The sequence below is a fragment of the Camelina sativa genome, chromosome 12 (assembly GCF_030686135.1).
Source record: "Camelina sativa cultivar CO46 ecotype springtype chromosome 12, ASM3068613v1".
NCBI classification, from domain to species: Eukaryota; Viridiplantae; Streptophyta; class Magnoliopsida; order Brassicales; family Brassicaceae; genus Camelina; species Camelina sativa.
In genome coordinates, this window is record NC_141891.1 from 19,448,965 (window position 1) to 19,468,350 (window position 19,386).

General features: G+C 33.9%; 3 protein-coding genes across 3 annotated transcripts; 1 reads left to right on the top strand and 2 right to left on the bottom strand.

Annotated features, from left to right (window-relative positions):
- The first annotated feature begins 3,013 nt into the window (after nt 1-3,013).
- LOC104732184 (CBL-interacting serine/threonine-protein kinase 4) lies at nt 3,014-4,703 on the top strand. Its single transcript, XM_010451720.3, has one exon. It carries the CDS (start codon nt 3,320-3,322, stop codon nt 4,580-4,582), a length of 1,263 nt encoding a protein of 420 aa, XP_010450022.2. The 5' UTR covers nt 3,014-3,319; the 3' UTR covers nt 4,583-4,703.
- A 7,659-nt stretch (nt 4,704-12,362) lies between these two features.
- On the bottom strand, nt 12,363-17,143 carry LOC109124643 (acylamino-acid-releasing enzyme). The gene is made up of 19 exons (XM_010451721.3): nt 17,027-17,143; nt 16,808-16,941; nt 16,336-16,517; nt 15,944-16,247; nt 15,635-15,859; nt 15,358-15,555; nt 15,193-15,264; nt 14,830-14,968; nt 14,510-14,661; nt 14,340-14,422; nt 14,117-14,235; nt 13,949-14,027; nt 13,683-13,863; nt 13,529-13,589; nt 13,324-13,446; nt 13,050-13,241; nt 12,901-12,969; nt 12,722-12,798; nt 12,363-12,608 (listed from the first exon to the last, which is right to left on the bottom strand). Exons 2-19 carry the CDS (start codon nt 16,939-16,941, stop codon nt 12,542-12,544), a joined length of 2,457 nt encoding a protein of 818 aa, XP_010450023.2. The 5' UTR covers nt 17,027-17,143; the 3' UTR covers nt 12,363-12,541.
- Nucleotides 17,144-17,182: 39 nt separating this feature from the next.
- Nucleotides 17,183-18,174, bottom strand: LOC104732187 (auxin-responsive protein IAA1). The gene is made up of 2 exons (XM_010451722.3): nt 17,794-18,174; nt 17,183-17,704 (listed from the first exon to the last, which is right to left on the bottom strand). Exons 1-2 carry the CDS (start codon nt 17,955-17,957, stop codon nt 17,356-17,358), a joined length of 513 nt encoding a protein of 170 aa, XP_010450024.1. The 5' UTR covers nt 17,958-18,174; the 3' UTR covers nt 17,183-17,355.
- Nucleotides 18,175-19,386: the final 1,212 nt, after the last annotated feature.

The window sequence follows — 19,386 nt, forward strand, 5'->3', positions numbered from 1 at the left end:
AGTAAGCTTTGCACTAACAAGACACACCTCTACTTGAAAACCTTCTTTAAGACTTTAACGATGATTTTAGGCTGAGAGACAAAATTAACATGTCCCAACAACACTTTATACAATATTTTTATTTTTACTCAACGTGTGTAAATAGACTTTTTCGCAAATTTGCCTGATAAGTTTAACATTCATCAATTAATTTTTTTTGCACATAACTCCTTATAGGTTGGCGTTACAAATATTTTGTTTGATACTATTTACCTAGGTTGAATCTTGTGCATCCATTTACATTATAAAATCACAAAATGAAAATCAACGTGACTCACCCTCACCTATAAAAGCATATTTATATGATACAAACAATATTACTATTTCCACTATCAATAATATAATACATTTTTTTTCTTTTAAAGGCTTTCAATATAATACAATTTCTGAGATATTTTTGACTACATCATGATAAGATTCCGTATACTGAAAATAATATAAGAAAACTTTTTTCCATGATGAAATAGTTCTTTAAATACGGACTTATATAAGTGCGTTGTAGTAAGGACGAATATGCCAAGTCTTTAGTGGAAGAAAAAATCCAAAAAAGTCACTAAAAAAAAAAAGAATAATTAAAACGTCAATTTGCATGCCTTCTTCGTTGCCTACTTTAATTTCCCGTTACATTGAGTCTTGAATCCACCATAACATTCGATGACATGGCGTAGTGAGAGCCTTTGATCTGTCTGACTATCGACAAGTATCAAACAATCTTGACGGTAGGTGTTGTTGTTGTCTTGAAACAGTTTCTCTCATGTTGGTGAGTTGGTGTGAGCCTTTGAGGCTGCTCACACGAGGAAGGAGCGGAGAGAGCCGTTACCAAATGATCAGTTTCAATTTGACCTTTGGAATCTATATGTGACTTAAATACCCTTTGTACAAATCAGTTTTATATTATACATTTATCATTTGAGTGGTTAAGACAAAATCTATGAAGTGTTTTTTAACCTATCAGGTAGAAAAATCTTGACCGCGAACTGCATGTACTAGAGAATATCTTGAGGAGTTTTAGGTCCCACCGATGCGGACCGTTTGATATTATTTTTCTCTATAACGCATGATTAATAGTAGCAACGAGATATTTTGCTCGTAAATTTTGAATCATTATTCTTGGGAATAATGCTTATAATATTTATTCACTTATATTCTACAATGTATTCTTAAGAAAATACAGCTTGGTTTATAACGTTTAACGTATGTGATAAGGCAAGTTACTTCTTCGTTTTTTTGTTGGTATCTAAATAACGTTTATTAATGAATAACAAAGTTACAAGAATCTGATAAAGATGGGAAGAAATACAGCTAGCTAGGTACAGATTACTATGAGAATCATGCTTTTCCAGTTCGGAATCAAACTTTTTGCAAATTCATTTGCAGATTTCTTAAAAAATTGAGGAATCCAACAAATTTTGAAAGTCTTCCAAACGTTTATTTATATAACCAGCTTATTTTCCTTCATATCTAGTTGTAATTATCGAAACTCGATATGAACAATTTGTAAGAAGAATAGAGGATCAATAAATTGTGAGTACAAATTTGGAAAACTGAATATAAATTTGCTATTAATGATAAGTTTATTACAACTGAATGTAAATTTCCGACTGTTCTGATTTGGTGAAAATGGTGTTTTTGCACTCTGAGTGGCCTGCATTAAAAACTTATTTGGATGAGATCAAAGCTGACAATTAAGAATTTTTTTCCTTCTCTATCATCTTAATCCCCAGATCGCAATGATAAAGCGGATAAGCTAACACGTAGTGCTCGTGTAAATTCGCATCTAATTACATGTAAACAATTTTTCTTTCAATTGGTTTGTTTAAGCTGATCATGTACTTTGTCGGAAAAAAAAAAATTGAATAATAAATTTATCGACTTTGAATATTGGCTTCAGATTTAACAATTAATCTTCACGTATAGACCAATAAATAATACTATTAAGCAAAAAAAAACTATGGTCTATCTTTTTGTGATTTTAATTTATTTTATAAACTATTTACTACCAATATATATCTTGAGTCCAAACTGAAAAAGCCTTGCGGTCTTAAAATCCTTAATCTATTTTAGCGGCTGTATTGCAAAAACTAATTTAGTGCACTAATATTAGTTTGATTAGTATAGAGTCGAGAGTGCGAGAATCATAACTAATTTTTTTTTTGTTTTGTCTTCGAATTCTCAGAGTTAATTATCTGTTAGACTTTAAAAGACTTGTGAAGCGTACGGGATTTTGATGATAACAATTTTACATCTTACATCAGACTATATAATAACTTCACAGTTTTATGAAAACATTTCTTCACGTGCGGATTAGCAAAAAATTATATATCAACGAACTACTGATATAAGTATTTATAGTTCAATGTCGGCAACAACATGATATATATAATATACAGGAAACAATAATGTAAGCGAAAAAGAGAGTATATTACTGTAATTAATTATAGTATACACAACAAAAGGTAACCTTGACAATTCCATATTTACAGCAAACAAACACATCTCTAACATTTTCTATATTATTTTTTGTTGTTTTTTTTTTCTCACAGTATGGTAATGTCTGTTTTTCAGATGCAGATGGATGTTAGAAGAATTATAATTATTGGTACCATTGAGGAGTTTAACATGTTTTTGCAGACTAGAAAATAGTTTTTGGCTGTGTTTAATTAAAGGTAAAAAGTATTAATTAGCTCATCCTTATGTGTATTTTCACCAAAATTTGAATTAGATACATAAATGACAATATATAGATAACTTTTTTTTTGCCATATACATATATGTACATAATTAATAACAAAAAAACAGAAAAAATTATATCTATAAATATTAGCTCAAATAAAAATTTAAAACTTTCTGAATTTAAATATAGAAAAATTTTCTAAAAATAATACCATAAAATTGAAACTAATACCTCACCCATTACAGCTGTCAAAAACTCCAAAAAAACAGTATAATTATTAATGCTATTATAAAAGGAAACAAAAAAAACCCCATTTATCATGTTACTGTTTACATCGCTAATACATTTCCCATCAAAATCAATTTCAGATTACTAATCAAAAATATACACAAGTGAGAACAAAAGGAAAAAAAAAAAAAGAATAAAAAGAAAGAAAGGGTAGTTTCGGAAATAAAAAAAATAATCAAAAGTGATTTGTTGCTTTCCCTATAAAAAGAAAAAACAACAGTCTCCACCACACCACTCTTTAACCGTCCCTTGAAGCCTCTCAATTTTTTTTTAAAAAATATCTCCGGCGCATCTCCGCCGCAACAACCACCATAAACGATGGAATCTCCATCCTCAAAATCATCGGAGAAATCATCAGGGACTGTTCTTCTCGGAAAATACGAACTCGGTCGTCGAATCGGAAGCGGAAGCTTCGCAAAAGTCCATGTAGCTCGTTCGATCTCCACCGGCGAACTCGTAGCTATCAAAATCATCGACAAGAAGAGAACCATCGACGCCGCTATGGAGCCGAGGATCATCCGAGAGATCGAAGCGATGCGTCGTCTCCAAAACCACCCGAACGTCCTCAAAATCCACGAGGTCATGGCCACTAAATCCAAGATCTACCTCGTCGTGGAATACGCCGCCGGAGGCGAGCTCTTCACCAAACTCGTCCGATTCGGTCGACTCAACGAATCGGCGGCGCGTCGTTACTTCCAGCAGCTCGCCTCCGCGCTTAGCTTCTGCCACCGCGACGGGATCGCTCATCGCGACGTGAAGCCGCAGAATCTCCTCTTGGACAAGAACGGGAACCTCAAGGTCTGCGACTTCGGTTTGTCCGCTTTGCCGGAGCACCGTAGCTGTAACGGGTTGCTTCATACAGCTTGTGGTACGCCGGCTTACACAGCGCCGGAAGTGATTGCTCAGAGAGGTTACGACGGAACTAAAGCTGATGCGTGGTCGTGTGGTGTGTTTCTCTTTGTTCTTCTTGCAGGTTATGTGCCTTTTGATGATTCCAACATTGTTGCGATGTACCGGAAGATTCATAAAAGAGAGTACCGGTTCCCGAGCTGGATCTCTAAACCGGCTCGGTCTATCATCTATAAGTTGCTTGATCCGAATCCGGAGACGAGGATGAGTATCGTAGCTGTGACTGAAACGGCTTGGTTTCAAAAGTCTCTTGAGGTTCAGTCTAACGTGATTGAGTTGGATCGGTTTCTTGAGAAAGAGGCGAAGTCGAGCGATGCTGTTACGGCCTTTGATTTGATCTCGTTGTCATCGGGATTGGATCTTTCGGGGTTGTTCGAGAGGAGGAAGAGGAAGGAGAAGAGGTTTACGGCGAAAGTGTCAGCGGAAGGAGTGGTGGAGAAGGCAGAGATGATAGGGGAAAAGTTAGGGTTTAGAGTGGAGAAGAAGGACGAGGCTAAGGTGGTTGGATTGGGAAAAGGAAGAACGGCTGTGGTGGTTGAGGTGGTGGAGCTGGCGGAGGGGTTGGTTATTGCGGAGGTGAAGGTGGCTGAAGGTGAAGAGGAGGAGGAGGAGTCTCATTGGTCGGAGCTAATTGTAGAGCTTGAGGAGATTGTGCACTCATGGCACAACTGACGTCATCTTAGCTAGAGTTGGTTATCTTTTAGCTTTAGTTTGTGTAGAAATCTCAAAGATGACTTTAGCTTTGCTTTCAAGGTTCAGTTTATATATAATATTATGAAGATTAGTGGATTCACTTTTTTTTTTTTTTTATGTCACTTTGAGTTTGAGTGTCACCTCTCTTCTTACCATACCATTGATACCAAAGAGACAAACGTAAAATAGTCGAAGATATAATGAGAACTTGATTGGGTTTGCCGTCTAAAATCGTATATATAATACCAAATTTCAAACATATAACTTTTTAACGTAAATTAGTTAAAATATTAGAATTTGATTGGGGTTCCAGCGTAAAATTGTATATATAATATCAAACTTCAAACATATAATTTTTTCATGTAAAATGGTTAAAAATATTACTATGAGAGTTTGACTGAGATTCGCGCGTAAAATTGTATTATATAAGATCAAATTTCAAACATATAATTTTTCCCTCGTAAAATGGTTAAAATTTATTACGAAAGCTCGATTAGGTTTCCCGCGTAAACGTTTGATCGTTACTATCAAATTTTAAAACGGTTATGTGTGAATTTAAACGGTTTTAAATCAAAAGTGTTTTTGGATCCATTTTGGTAGCCAAATAATCCCTTATTTAATATTTACTAGATTTATTCACATGTGAGTTATGCTAGATTACAAATTAAAAATGTTAGCATTACAAATTGTTTAAAATAATTATAGTCATGGAAATTGCTAAAAGAATATATGTATTCATATTTGTTTTACCAAGCAATTTACAACGCAAAAATTACAAAAAATATATGCTAGGTATATCGTAATAACAAAAGTTCTATATAAGAATCTCAAAAAAACATACAACACTTCTTTCTTGACGTAATCAAGTTAAGAATCTAAAAAAACAAAACAATTGAATAGAGAAAGAAAGAAGTATTATATAAGTATGTGAACATCTTTACAAAAACAAATCAAAACTCATGACAATTCGAGTATGACGTAATTGTTAACAACGCATGCAATGTTATTTTTTAAGGTCTGTAAAATATGTTACAAGTTGGTCATAATCAGGAAGCTTAGGATGAACGTGTGGAGTAGCTAATCTTCATTGTTCTTCTTCTTTTGCCTTCACAGCCTTAATCTGATTTACCATATGGTCTTCATCAGGAAGCTTTGGTTGAACTAGTCTTTGTAGTTCTTCCTCTTCTTTTGCCTTCACGGCCTTAATATGATTTTCATCTGATCATAATCAGGATGATGAACGTGTTGATTAGTTACTGCTTTTTGTCTATCCTCTTGTCCTTCCTTCTTTGATGACCTTCTTCTTCTATGATGAGTCCTTTTTGGCATCTTGTAATACGTTATACTCTCCATGTCACAAAGCTCTTTTATTGATGATAAAGACGATGATGATGATCTTCTTTTTTTCTTGATCACATCTTTCTTTGAATCTGAATACTTTTTGATCTTCTCCCATTTGAGCCTCTTCTATATAATCATCTTCCAGTGATCTCTCTTCCTTTCTTATCTCTTCTTCAAAATCCGTGAGGCTGAATTTATAAACTCCGTCTGGTGATTGCTTGCAAACCAAGCAACTATTCAAATCCATTAATCTCTTCTCTTCCTTTCTTATATCTTCAAAATTGCTGATGAAATTATAAACTCCGTCTGGTGAATTCTTATCCAAAGCAACTATTCAAAGCCATTAATCTCTTCTCTTCCTCTTTATCCACCTAAACACACACCAGTTTAAAAAAATTATGATTCAAAGAGAAAAAATAAATATCTAGTGATCTTTTTATTACACCAATAACAAGAAATATAACATTACCTGTTTATCAATTTTAGGTGTATATTCAAATCTCAATGCTTCTAAACGGTGACTAAACTCCATAGCTATTTCACCCAATAGTGATGATGATGGTGCTCTTCTCTCTTCTTCATTACTCTCTCTAGATCTGAGTATAATCATCCTCCAATAATTTATCTTCCTTTCTTATCTCTTCTTCGTAATCCTTGAGGCAAATTTTATAAACTTCGTGTGGTAATTGCTTGTCTGAACAACAATTCAATTCCGAATTCATTACTTTCTTCTCTTCCTTTTTATTCACCTAAAAAAACCCACACACACTAGTCCAACAAAATTAATTGTGATTCCAAGAAAAAACAATATCTAGTGATATTTAATTATTACACTAATAACAAGATAAATAACATTACCTGTTTATCAATCTCAGGTACATGTATATTTATGCCTCAAAACTTTTAAGCGGTGAACATACTGCTTAGCTATTTCATCCAATAGTCTAAACTTCAAACCTTCGGACACCAAAAATATCGACAATTTTTTTTTCATCTGAGTTTTAAAGATTTACGAACTATTATAATTAGGACTCAGACTCCCCGTGATATCGAAGAGAAATAATTTTAAAGAAAAAAAAATAAAATAATATTAAATTTAAACTTATATATTATATATTTATTTGAAAGTAATAGAATAGTTTAAGAGTATATGATCCTAAAAAAAAGAAAATAATAAATAGTACTAAAACTACACAAATATTAAACATAAAGTGTTAGAAAAATACAACCATCAAAATGAAAACCAAAAATTTTGTTCATGATAAAAAAAATATTTTGGGAAAGAGACAACTCAAAAAAAAAAACTACACAAATGTTAAATAGAAAGTGTTAAAAACACAACCATCAAAATGAAAACCAAAAATTTTGTTCATGATAAAAAAATATTTTGCAAAGAGACAACTCAAAAAAAAAATTATACAGGGAAAAGTCAGTATACTGAATCGAGGCAATCTTGTCAAAAATATTGTTAATGTATTATAAATATAAGATATTTTATAAAGAATTATGACAAAAAAATTGCAACTATTATAACAGTTATTAATATTTATATTATTAGTAAAAAAACTATATTAAAAAAGTGATCTTAAGTGAAGATATCGAACAAATGGTTGTAGTGAGTAAATGTAAATTTATAATAAAATAATTATAAATACAAAATATATTTAGTCTTTAGTGAAAATGTATCAAAGAAAATTATAGTAAAAATACACAACTTCTAAAAATAAAATACATATTTTTACAAGTGTTAAGATAAATAGACGCAACTCTAAATTATATTTTAAAATTAAAATTTTATATTGCTATAATCATTTCTAAAATCTCTAAGTTAGATTATAGAATAACATTGGATACTAGATATTAATATATTAATTTTTAAATTATTTTGATTTAACATAAAACACAAAACATGTTTCAACGAACAATGATTTGTTAGTAACTAAAGAAGAGACAAATCTATATAGAGTTCAAAAGACATGAATAATGAATAGACACAACTATTTAAAAAAAATGTAGTGATTAAATAAAATGAAAAATATGGTGAAAAGACACATGTCTACAATGAACCTACGCAACTATATATATATATATATATTTTAAATTACAACATATTTTGTTACGAAAATGTACGACGATAAATCACAACTGTTATTGATTGCTATCATTGAATCAGATAAAGATAACGATGTACGAACGTACTCTTGCTAATGCGTGCTTCTTGTTTATGAGTAGCTTAAGACGATGTTGAAGCTGTTGCAACAACTGTTCGCATGTGGAAGTTGTTCGCCATCAACGAGAGAACAATGAATCAAACATGATGAATCTGAGTTTGTGTTGTACGTGGCAGCTAGCAACCTGAAGGATGATGGGGATTTATAGAAACATTAAGAAAGTGGCCATGGCGGTTTATTTCCAACTCCTTTTTTAATCAGCGATTATGACTAAAATTGATAATGTAACTAAAATTACAACTCTATATATATATATATATATATATATATATATATTACAATAATTGATTTGATTTACAATAGAGAAAATTTGTAGATTTGTTTTAGCCAAATTATACATCTTTCAGGAAATATATAATTTGATGTACTAGATAACTTTATTATGGGTGGTGGTGACAATATCCATTACATTCTAGAAAGATGTATATAATTATAGAATAATTGTGATTATATTATTTTTTTTTCTTCTAATAAATCTTCTATTTGGACAAAAATAATTGATTTGTTTAGAGACAATGGAAAACAAGAAATAGATATTGAATAGTTGTTTTTATTGATCAAAGTATCGAACTCAAATACAAGAATTTAAGGCATAACGAATCAATCTTTAACCCGTGCGTTAGAATTGAGTTGTGTGTCTTTTGCTTTAGGTCTCTTGTTTTGCTCTCGATTTCGTCCCTGTTATGTCGATATCGCTATCTTGTTATAGAGAAGTCTCTTTATCCTAATACTCATGATATTTGGATTTGGATAACCGCCTCTTCATGAGATAAGGTCGTTCCAAATATTCTCTCCACGAGATTAAGTTAAATATCTTCTTGATAATATCCTAACAAATCAGAGTCGGCCCCAAAGTCCAGCTACATCCTGTATTGGCTTGACGTTTGTCGTTATGGCTCGTATTGGCTTGGCGTTTGTCGTTACGGCCTGTATTGACTCACATTTGTCGTGATGACCCGTATTGATGCAATATTCTAGAGAATGTAGAATTCTTCTTATATATAAAATTATCATATTTACAATACAATTTATCTATTATAATTTATATGGTTAAAATTATACCCAACATCTTCTATTTGGATAATTTAACCGGCAAGGATAACGTCGAATCCTAAATCTAATAATATCTCTACGAAAGTGAAAAAATGAAATTAAAAAAAATGAAATTAAAAAAAAATGATTTCCTTTTCCTATCATCATTTCAAGAGAAATCTTTCTGACCACTAAACATTTTAAAAACACATAAATAAATTAAACAAAAACAAAGCAAATCAAACAAGTATAGGTCAACCTTGTGCCTTGTGGAGTACTTTCATATATCGATTTCTTGTTACCTAATAAACCACTTGCTAGATTCATAAAGAATGTGTTTTCGTGAAGTGATCTTAGTGCAGTGGCAGGAGGTAAGTCCATTTGTAGAAGACACCATCACACCCGAGATCGAGTCCCGGCTCCTACGAATGTAGGAATTTGGCTAATGGGCCGGCCAGTTGTGGCCCAATGGTTGACAAAAAAAAAAGAAAGAATGTGTTTTCAGTTCCAGATAACTAAACACTTCAATGGATTCTTTAAACAATCATTAAGTTTATAAGACTTCAAATTCAATAAGACATCATTGGATTCAATGGATTATTCTCAATTTACCGCGGTCCAGGTGAGAGTCTAGAAGTAGGAGAGAAGCTTAATTCTATAGAATCTTTTGAATATATCTCTTGACTCCCCTGTTTCCTGGCATTTTCAGAGTCCAAATACTCTTTTAGGTCCATCACAACATGTGTCATTGTTGGTCTACGGTTTAAGGTAGGGTTTACACAAGCCAAAGCCAACTCCACAGCTTTCGAAACACCGTTTGTATCGAATTCTCCCATCATTTTGGGTTGATAACATTCCTTATGTCCCCTTCCATGAGTATGAATCCAATCCATTCTGTAATATGCGCTTTCACCTGGTTTGAGTCAATCACAAGCTGGTTTGTGATGATTTCTAATAAAACTACCCAAAGCTATACACATTAGTCTTCTCACTTAGCAAATTTGTTCCATAGTACCTAAAAATAAATATTAACTATAGATATTACATTTCATAATTTTTTATGATTAAGATAACTGATTGATTACTCACTCAGGGTCTAAGTAACCAGGTATTTCCTGCAACGATTGTTGATACAGAAGATTCACCATCAACCGGAGAAGATCTAGAGAGTCCAAAATCGGCTAGTTTATATAAGATGAATTGGTCTCGGCAACCATCCATGATGTTTTTATCTCAGAGAGAGTTCATTCGTCTATGGTAAGATCTTGTTAGTATATTTTTTTCTTGAGGTTTTGACCTAATCGTACCCCATATTAAATACAAAATTGCCAAGTCTGAACATCAATTAAAGGAAATGTATAAATGTAACATCCATGGGTGCTCGGTTTACTTATAAAAGCAAGTCCATCGTGCTTTAAAGAAACTTTCAGCGAAATCATGAATGTCACTATCTTATCTTTTTTACCACGCTTACAAAGCCCAACGATTCAATCCGATTTTAAATATGATAATCTGGTTTACTAATCTAAAACATTAACATTCATTCATTTCTCACATAGCGAATGAAATATGAATGAGTTTACTTTAGTCATGTTCATACATGTATCTGATGCTTTGAGCATTAGTCAATTTCTCTTCAAGCATTTTTCTCTTGTAATTTTTTGTCAGCTTCTTTGTCGCACTCGTTCGCCTCATAATATCACTAAAATATTTAAGTAATAGTAATTAACTAATACATCTATCTAAGTAATGGTTTTAGTTTTATTTATGTTGTTGACACAAATAAATATACAAAAATAAGAATTAATAGGGATATACTACAAAGTTTCTAATCATCCTTGAAGCTAATTCAAAAACAGAATATTTACATGTAATTCACGATGCATCTTATGTTGTTGACGTAAAATAACAATATATATTTTCCCTACCATATATTCATGTCAACTTGATTACCAAATTAAACACACACACACTGACACACACACAATTATGTATATATAAATGACTCTCTATATAAATACTGTACTTGTATATATACATGCTGTCAAAAAAAAAAAAATGCTGTGGTGAACCTGCATGAGGATGGGGAGGATGATTTGTACTTATGGAAAGTGGGACAAAGTGAAGCTTCACAGAGGTTCTCAACGGCCAGAATCTGGTGGGAATATTTAAATCCCTCAGGGAAAACGGTGGATTGGTATGAATATGTGTGGCAAGACACAGGTTAACTACGAGAGACAAACTCATACATGAGTTCTTTGATTGTGGTTTTCTTACAGAAGTTTGGAGATATTATTACTATATTGTTTCAGGATGGCTTAATATGGTTGAAGTGAGTCCTTGTAGAGACAAGAATGTGGCTATGATTCTTCGTTTAGCCTATGCATTCTCTGGAAGGAAATGAACTCAAGACTTGCATAATGCTTCATCACGTACGGCCTCCGGAATGTCTATCAAACTCATCATTAGAAAGCAGACTTGAATCATTCTCAAGAACTCAAGGAGCAGGTCGTGTTTCAAGGCCTCCAGGAGATACCGAACTAGTGACATGGTTTGGGACTTTTCAGAATAATGTGCTCTGGTAGTAGTTTGGTGCTGTGCGGTTGTTGTATGTGTTTTGTTTTGTAGGTGTTACTCTTAAGGAGACGCTCCTGTTGTAACCGGTACCCTGTTTGGTTTAAAGTATGAAATGAAAGTAGTTTTAAAAAAATGTATATATATATGTATACATATACATAATTACATACACATATAATAGTTCGTAAGAATATGTAATCAGGAGTTCTTTTGGGTTCGACATCAGCAAAAATATCGTTTAGATTGAAGAAGAATCAATCTGAAAACTCTACAAGTTGGAACAAGTACCTTGTATTCCATCCCATTTCTTGATAATTTTTTCAAAGATGAAAGCATTACATTATTTGATTATTTAATCACAATACTATGTTATTCGTGTTTATTTATATGTTATGACACATGCTAGTGCCACTCAATAATACAATTACATCCGTTTCCGGCTGCTATAGTCAGTTGAGTTCAATACCGTACGTTACTAACCGCAACCTTCCGTTTCTGCAAACTCATGCATTGTGTGTAAACAAAATCAAAGCCTTAAAGTTTTTTGCCGTTTATTTTTCTTCCCTCATGTGTTTTCATTGCACAAAAGAACCTCTTAAACCAACTTTATTTTCCAACGTTTATGACATGAAACCATAAAGTCGCTGCTGCAAGCAATCTAAGATTGGTGAAACCAAATGATTATTCTTTAAAAGTTTGACTCTTTCCATTCCGATTTTGTAAGAATACAAACTTAGTATTCGAAAATATCAGGTGTTCACAGCTTGCAGTACTTGTTGAACCAGACAGCAATGTTGAGAAAGCTTTCAAAATCCGTCTGTGGTCTGCATTATCAATCACAAGACGCAAACACATGTTTCAAAATTCAAAACTTTCACACAGAGACGATTTAAGTTTAAACTACGAATAACAAAATTGGCACGCTTTGGTTTTTTACCTGTCTAGGGGATGATTGTCATTGGGAAATACTAGAACTTTAACCTCAACTCCTTTCTCCTTCAACGCCCTCACGTACTATACAAATCAAGAACACCAGATTAAACACCATTACCAACGAGTTTGAGTTTGCAAACTTGAACAAGTTGAAGATTCTTCCAAAACTAAAAAGGATCTTACTTGAAATCCGTTTGATATAGGAACACGGAGATCCTGAGTTCCCAAAAGAAACAATGTAGGTGTTTTCACCTGCAGAAGTAAATACACAAGAAGAATCATTAAATGTTTTCAAACGTCCTGAAGAACCGGATAAACAAGGTTGGTCTTACCTTTGAGATGTGTGATATAGGAGACATTTGATGAAACCGAGAAAGATCTTCAGGTGAGGGGGCTTCTGTATAGTGGGTCTGGTCCCCATAGGCTTCAACGAAACACCAATCAGGTATATCTGTAATCCCAACCATGGATGCTAAGTTGCATACAGGATTCCTTGCAGCTGCTGCCACAAATTTATCCGGTGCCTACAGAAAAAAAGTTTGGTATAAGGATGATGATTACTAATCCAGTGCCATCAATTCTGAGGTAAAGTAACTGCAGTGGTACCTGGCCAATCAAGTGAGTGGTCAAAAACCCACCATGAGAACCACCTAGCACGGTTATTTTAGACGGGTCTGCGAGTCCCAATTTGATGGCATGATCTACAGCCGTGAGCACATCTTTCACGTCCTGCGTCAGAGAAGCTTATCCATTAAGCAGAATGCAGGTAATAAAGAAGAAAAATGGCATTACAGGCGTATATAGTAAATACCTGCGATCCAACTTTGCCAGGTAGAGACTGCAAAGCATCTTCCCCATATCCCAATGAACCCCTTCAATTCAAATGATTCACCAATACCAAGTTAGGATCTTTTAAAGGTTGATGAACTAGTGGAATTTGGAGCTGTACGCTCTCGTAAGTAAACCTGTAATTTACAATCAGCTGACTGTATCCAATTGAGGAGAGATAGGCCATATTCCTGGAGAAGCTGCAAGGTGCAACAGAATGAGGACCTCCATGAAGAACAGCAATTAAGGGATCACATTTCCCATTCTCCTTAGACTTGGAGGATGATACATATATAGCTTCAATAGGGTTTTTGGCCCCTGCCATAAACAATAACAGAGTATTCAGGGCCACAGTCAAGAAAACAAATAGTTTTTGTCAAAATCAAAATTAGGTGTAAATTACCTTTTGTAAGACCTTCAGAATCATCACTAATTGGTACTTTTAGAATTTTAAACTGAAGAGATGAAAGCTCTGACATAACCTGCCGCAATTAAAACAAAAAAATATATATGAGGAAAAAGCCTAACATCGTTCAAATCAAAAAGGTCTGGCGGCAATATATGCTTTGACCTTCTCAGAGCATCTGATCGGGTTTTGGATATTCGACCACTGCCATGAATGCTTCCCAGCTGAATCGACAACTTTCTTTCCATACTTGATTTCAGGAACACTCACTGGACTGCTAGACACTAGTCAGAAAAAAAGAAAACGTAATGTTGTTACAAGTTTGGTGCGTCACCAAGATAAAATTCAGCTAGTAACTGAGATTAAGAACTTGCTCAAAATATTTTACCAGCAACAATATTATCACCATCTAGAGCAAGAACGCTCCACGAATAATCTGAATCATCAGGGCTAGCACGTGACACTTCACCGCTGTAATATTCTCAAGATATATATTTCATCAGTTAGCACAGCAGCAGCAGGAAATTTTGAAACTTTCCATATCAATTCAACAGTCACCTTAGCAAATTTACGCTGAGTATAGCTCGACAACTGCGCCAGTAGGTAGACAACATAAGGCTATGTCCATCTGACAGCCACGGGTCACTCAGAAGGCCAGTAACATAGAGCCCAGGGAAACAACCATCGTCAGGACAATTCACAACTTGAATCTGCAATATAATATATATGTGAATATCATCAAATAACATATAACAAATTAAATAATTTGATCATGTGGAAAGAGTTATGCATTTCTAACAAACAAAAAGTGGTCAACCCAAAAATATTTGAAGCTCTTATCGGCTTATAAAGAGAGAAAACGTTCCGGATAACCTCACCACGTCAATGATATTTGTTGACTCAGGAAGTTTCCCATCACTTGGCCAGTCAATCCTGTGAAGTGACTCGGTTGCCCAATGCGCCCCAGAATCAACAGCGGTCTTTGCAGATACAAACACAAGAAATTTGCCATCTTTGCTGTGAGGGAAGGAAAAATGTATGGTGACTAGAGTAAGTTTGTAAGTTAAAACAGGTCATAACTAAAACGAACATTGCAAATCAACACCGCTATATATAAGGGAAATGTTTAGCAAAAGTTGAGTAAGAACGCTCAGTTATAAACAGGGTAACAAGGAAAACAAATACTCTTAGCAAATACATAACTTAAAAAGCAAGGAAAAAGATATTCATAAGATGTAAACCTGAACCGAGGACAAAAACCGCTGCTTATGCTCTTAGTCAAATTATGTATAGGGAATCCGTTTGCATCATCTCTGAAACACAAGTAAACATAAACTCTATAGTAGTTATGGGAAATTAGGAATGATTAAGATGTCTTTTAGTAGTTATAGAAGTCACCAACTCACTTCGGTTCACCCGGTATGAACTTAATTGCGTATATGGCACAAGGTCTGTTGTAGCAGTACTTGATACCTAACTTTCTTTTATCTCCCAACCACCCAGCAAAAACCAAATATTGAGCTGATCCATTACTGTTTGGACTCCAAACAACCTGTCCAACACTTATCGATCTAGGAATTCCTTTGATTGGCTTGACCTCTCCACTGTTAATAGAAGAAGAGAAACAACCATCAGATAAAGTATAAGTAAATGTTCTTTTCTTATGAAGAGATTGAGGAATACCTGTCAACATCGATAACAAATAGTGCAGGCTGCCTTTTTCCGGCATATGCTTCTCCCCATTCCTCTTCCCAATCTCCTTCACCTTTCCAGCTTCCAATATCCTTGTCCAACGAGTTCCCTTTCTTGTAATAACCTAAATGATCAAATGTAGGCTTTGGACGAGATGCTTCCTCAGCAACATATGCAACACGAGTCTCATCTGAATTCCATGAGATCCCTTCAAACCTACAATCATATATAAGCCTTACTAATTTTTATACTTCTAAAAGAACTTGTCTTTAAAAATCAGCCAAAAAAAAGGTGACATACCATCCGTCAACGTATACAGAGCCATGAAGTTTCTGTGGAATATGGAACTCCTTCTCCAGCTGAGACGAATTCCATATCTCAAATTTGGTAGGAGACTCGTTTTCAGGGTTTCGAATTACAAGGAGCTTCAGACCGGATGGAGATGGGATAAAAGCTGATGCACCAGTCATCTCGATGGGGAATGGCGCCCAGTGAAAGTTAACAGATTGGTTACTTTCTTTCGAGATATGACCCGACAACATAAACTTCTTCCTTTTATTAGCCAAAAGGTTAGCTTGACTCAAGGCCAACATTGCCTGAGGACCTGCAGTAAAAACATCAAAGTGAATTCAACAAAAGACTTGACAAAATCTCGATTTCAAAATTCCCAACTTGAATATTAAAGTCAGTACCAGAATCAGAGTTGAAAATCCAAGCTTTGTCAATGCTGGGAATATTTATGAACTCTTGAAGTAGCTTTGACTGTGTGGCATACTCTTCCTCAGTAGTTGAATCCAAACCAACATGCAATTCTTTAGCCGAATCAGTTCCAGAAGAATCCATGGCTACAAATCTCCGAATCCAATTCTTGCAACTGAAACAAGTATCTCATAAATCTCTAATAAATGATTGCAAAACGAGTCCAGTAATCAGATTAATCATTTATAATTTCAAACCTATCCAGTTCGTAACAGATAAAATTTGCTGCAAATTCCGTCTAAACAGAACATACGATAAAACAATCAAAGGAGTGAACTTTCGGATTGAAAACGATCAAATAGACGATACCCATCAAAGCAACACCATCAATGATTCATAAATCCGTGCCAACACAAACAAAAACACAGAGATTGAAAGAGAAGAAGAAGAAGAAGAAGAGCTTACGGCGATTGAGTGGGTGATAGAGTGATGAACGTAGGTCGGAAATGAAGGCGACGAATATGACGATGAGAAGAGCTCAAGTCAAACCCCAATTTGGTGAAGCAACTGATTGGTGGGTGTGTAAAGATTCTCGCCATCTATATTAAAACAAAAAAGTCCAAAACTTTCGATGTTGATAATATCCATTTTATTTCCCACATTTCTTAATCCAAAATTTTATACCTTTCACTATGTCCCAAACTTTATTAGTTAATGTTAGTATAGTATAGAGAACATTTCAGCATATATCTTTAGAAGCTTTGAGTTTGATGTGTAAATGGTTCATTAGTCACATAGACAGATCTGTGCATAATGTTTGGTTTATCTTGAGCATTTGTATAATCAAAACTGATCTTGCATAATTAACAAGCTATATAGTATTTGTATCCCTATTGTACATAACTCTCTCTCTCTCTTTCTCTTTTTTCTTTCTTTACATTTTTTTATGTCTAAAAGATCTCTAAAATTAAAGTAGGAAACTTGATGACCAGAGCCAACTAAAAGGGCAGGGATCATAAGGAAGAAGGAGCTTCAGATCCTTTCATGATTCTGAGTTTTTGGCAAGATGAAGAGAACATGTCCCATGGAACATCACCGACCAACATCCAATCTCCATCCTTGTCCTCATAAGTCGGTACAAATCCAGATCCCTTTTTGTAGCCTTCTCTCTCGGAGTATTCACCTACTGTGAACTTGAACATGTTCTCGAGTGCCTTGAGAAGCTCTGGATAGTTTTTGTACATTTTGAGATCTATCTTACGGAGATATGGAGCTCCGTCCACACTTACTTTCACATAACTAACGTTTTTGTTGTTGTTCTTACGGTTAGATCTCACTGGAGGCCAACCTACGATTTGTGTTCTGAAATTTACAAAACAAGATTCATCATTAGTACACTGAGAGACCTATATTAAGAGATTTAAATGAAAATACTTCAGATCTCAACTTACTTGGAAGGAGGAGGAGGAGCAGATTCTTCTCTTGTGTCGTTGTTCTTGCGCTTGTTGCTTCTGACGCAAGAAACTTCCAGTTGTTGTTCTTCCGTTCCGGGCAATCCCAAACGAAGCTCGGTGTCCTTAAGGTTAAGCCCATTCATGACTTCTTCGTACGCCATATTATCTCACTACACTTGTTGTTTCAACAAAGAATATCTCTTCTTTAACTCTTGATCTACTTGTTCTTCTCTTGTTCTTGGGGTTGGGATAAGATCCTTGAAATGTGATGAAGTTTGCTTTGTGTGTTTGTGAAATGGTGAGAGAGAGAGAGAGATTTATATAACGAAGTTGCTTTGGAATTAGGGTTGAAGAGAGAGAGATGGGAATTATGACGTTGTCGGGGAGCATGAGGAGGCAAGCTAGAGGCAAGGGGACAAAGGTGGGACACGAAGATTTTTGGACGCGGCTTCTTTCTTATTTTCAACGGTCATGATTTGTCTCCGCCAGTTGCGTACGCGAGATCCTAGCCGTTTCTTTCTCTTACGGTCAAACGAGTAAAGAGAAGGTAAAGATGACTTCTTGACCTCTCTATACCACACGATCACGCTAGGTTTTTGGTTTTCGCAACTATTCGTTAATTCGGTTTGATTCAATAAATATCTAATTTATATTTTGTAAAGTTTTAGATTGGAATATTGGATAGTATGAATCTTCTGGGGCATATATAATGGGATAGGAAAGAAAACTAGTACAATTGTAGATTACAACACCGGTAAGACAATGTGGTATAGTAGATGATACAATATTAATGGTCAAATGGTTATCAAAGAATTAATAGTTTTGAATAATGTGAAAATGATTTATCTAATAAAGATTAATATAATAGATATATATATATAATTTTACAAAAATATAAATTATTTTCTCGTAGACATGTATTATTTTTATGAGTAGGTTTGTACAATTATGATCTATAAATAATAAATTGAGGAGGGAGATGCATGTGGATAAGGGTGAAGAGTGTTCGTAGTGGAAAATGGATACATAATCAGGAATGGTAAGGCCATGTGATATGCCGTCTCAAATAAAAATATTTCTGTTTATTTTATTTTAGTTATTATTATTATTATTATATACTCCCTCCATTTTAGTTTAGTTGTTGTTCTAGGATTTAATTTTTGTTTCATATTAGTTATCGTTTTAGATTTACAATGCAGATGTTTGATGAATATTCTAATCTTATCCCTGCTATTTTAAAGTTTTAACCAATGAAAAAAATTATAAAATATATTAATGAAGGGCAAAACATAAAATTTAATAGTTTCCTTAATTTGTGTGCAAAACCTTAAACGACAGTTAAACTAGAACAGAGGGAGTATTATATATATATATATATATCTAGTAAAATCTTTAAAAACTAATAATATTAGTATCATGATATTTTATATTAATTTATAGAAAGATTTGTTTTAATTGTTTTACAAAATATGAGTTTACATAATTTGATACAAACAAAATGTATGTTTTGGGTGTTGTATATTTTTGTAGTTTTGGATTTGAAAATTTAATATTTACAAAAAATAGTTTGAAGTTAAATAACAAAAATTA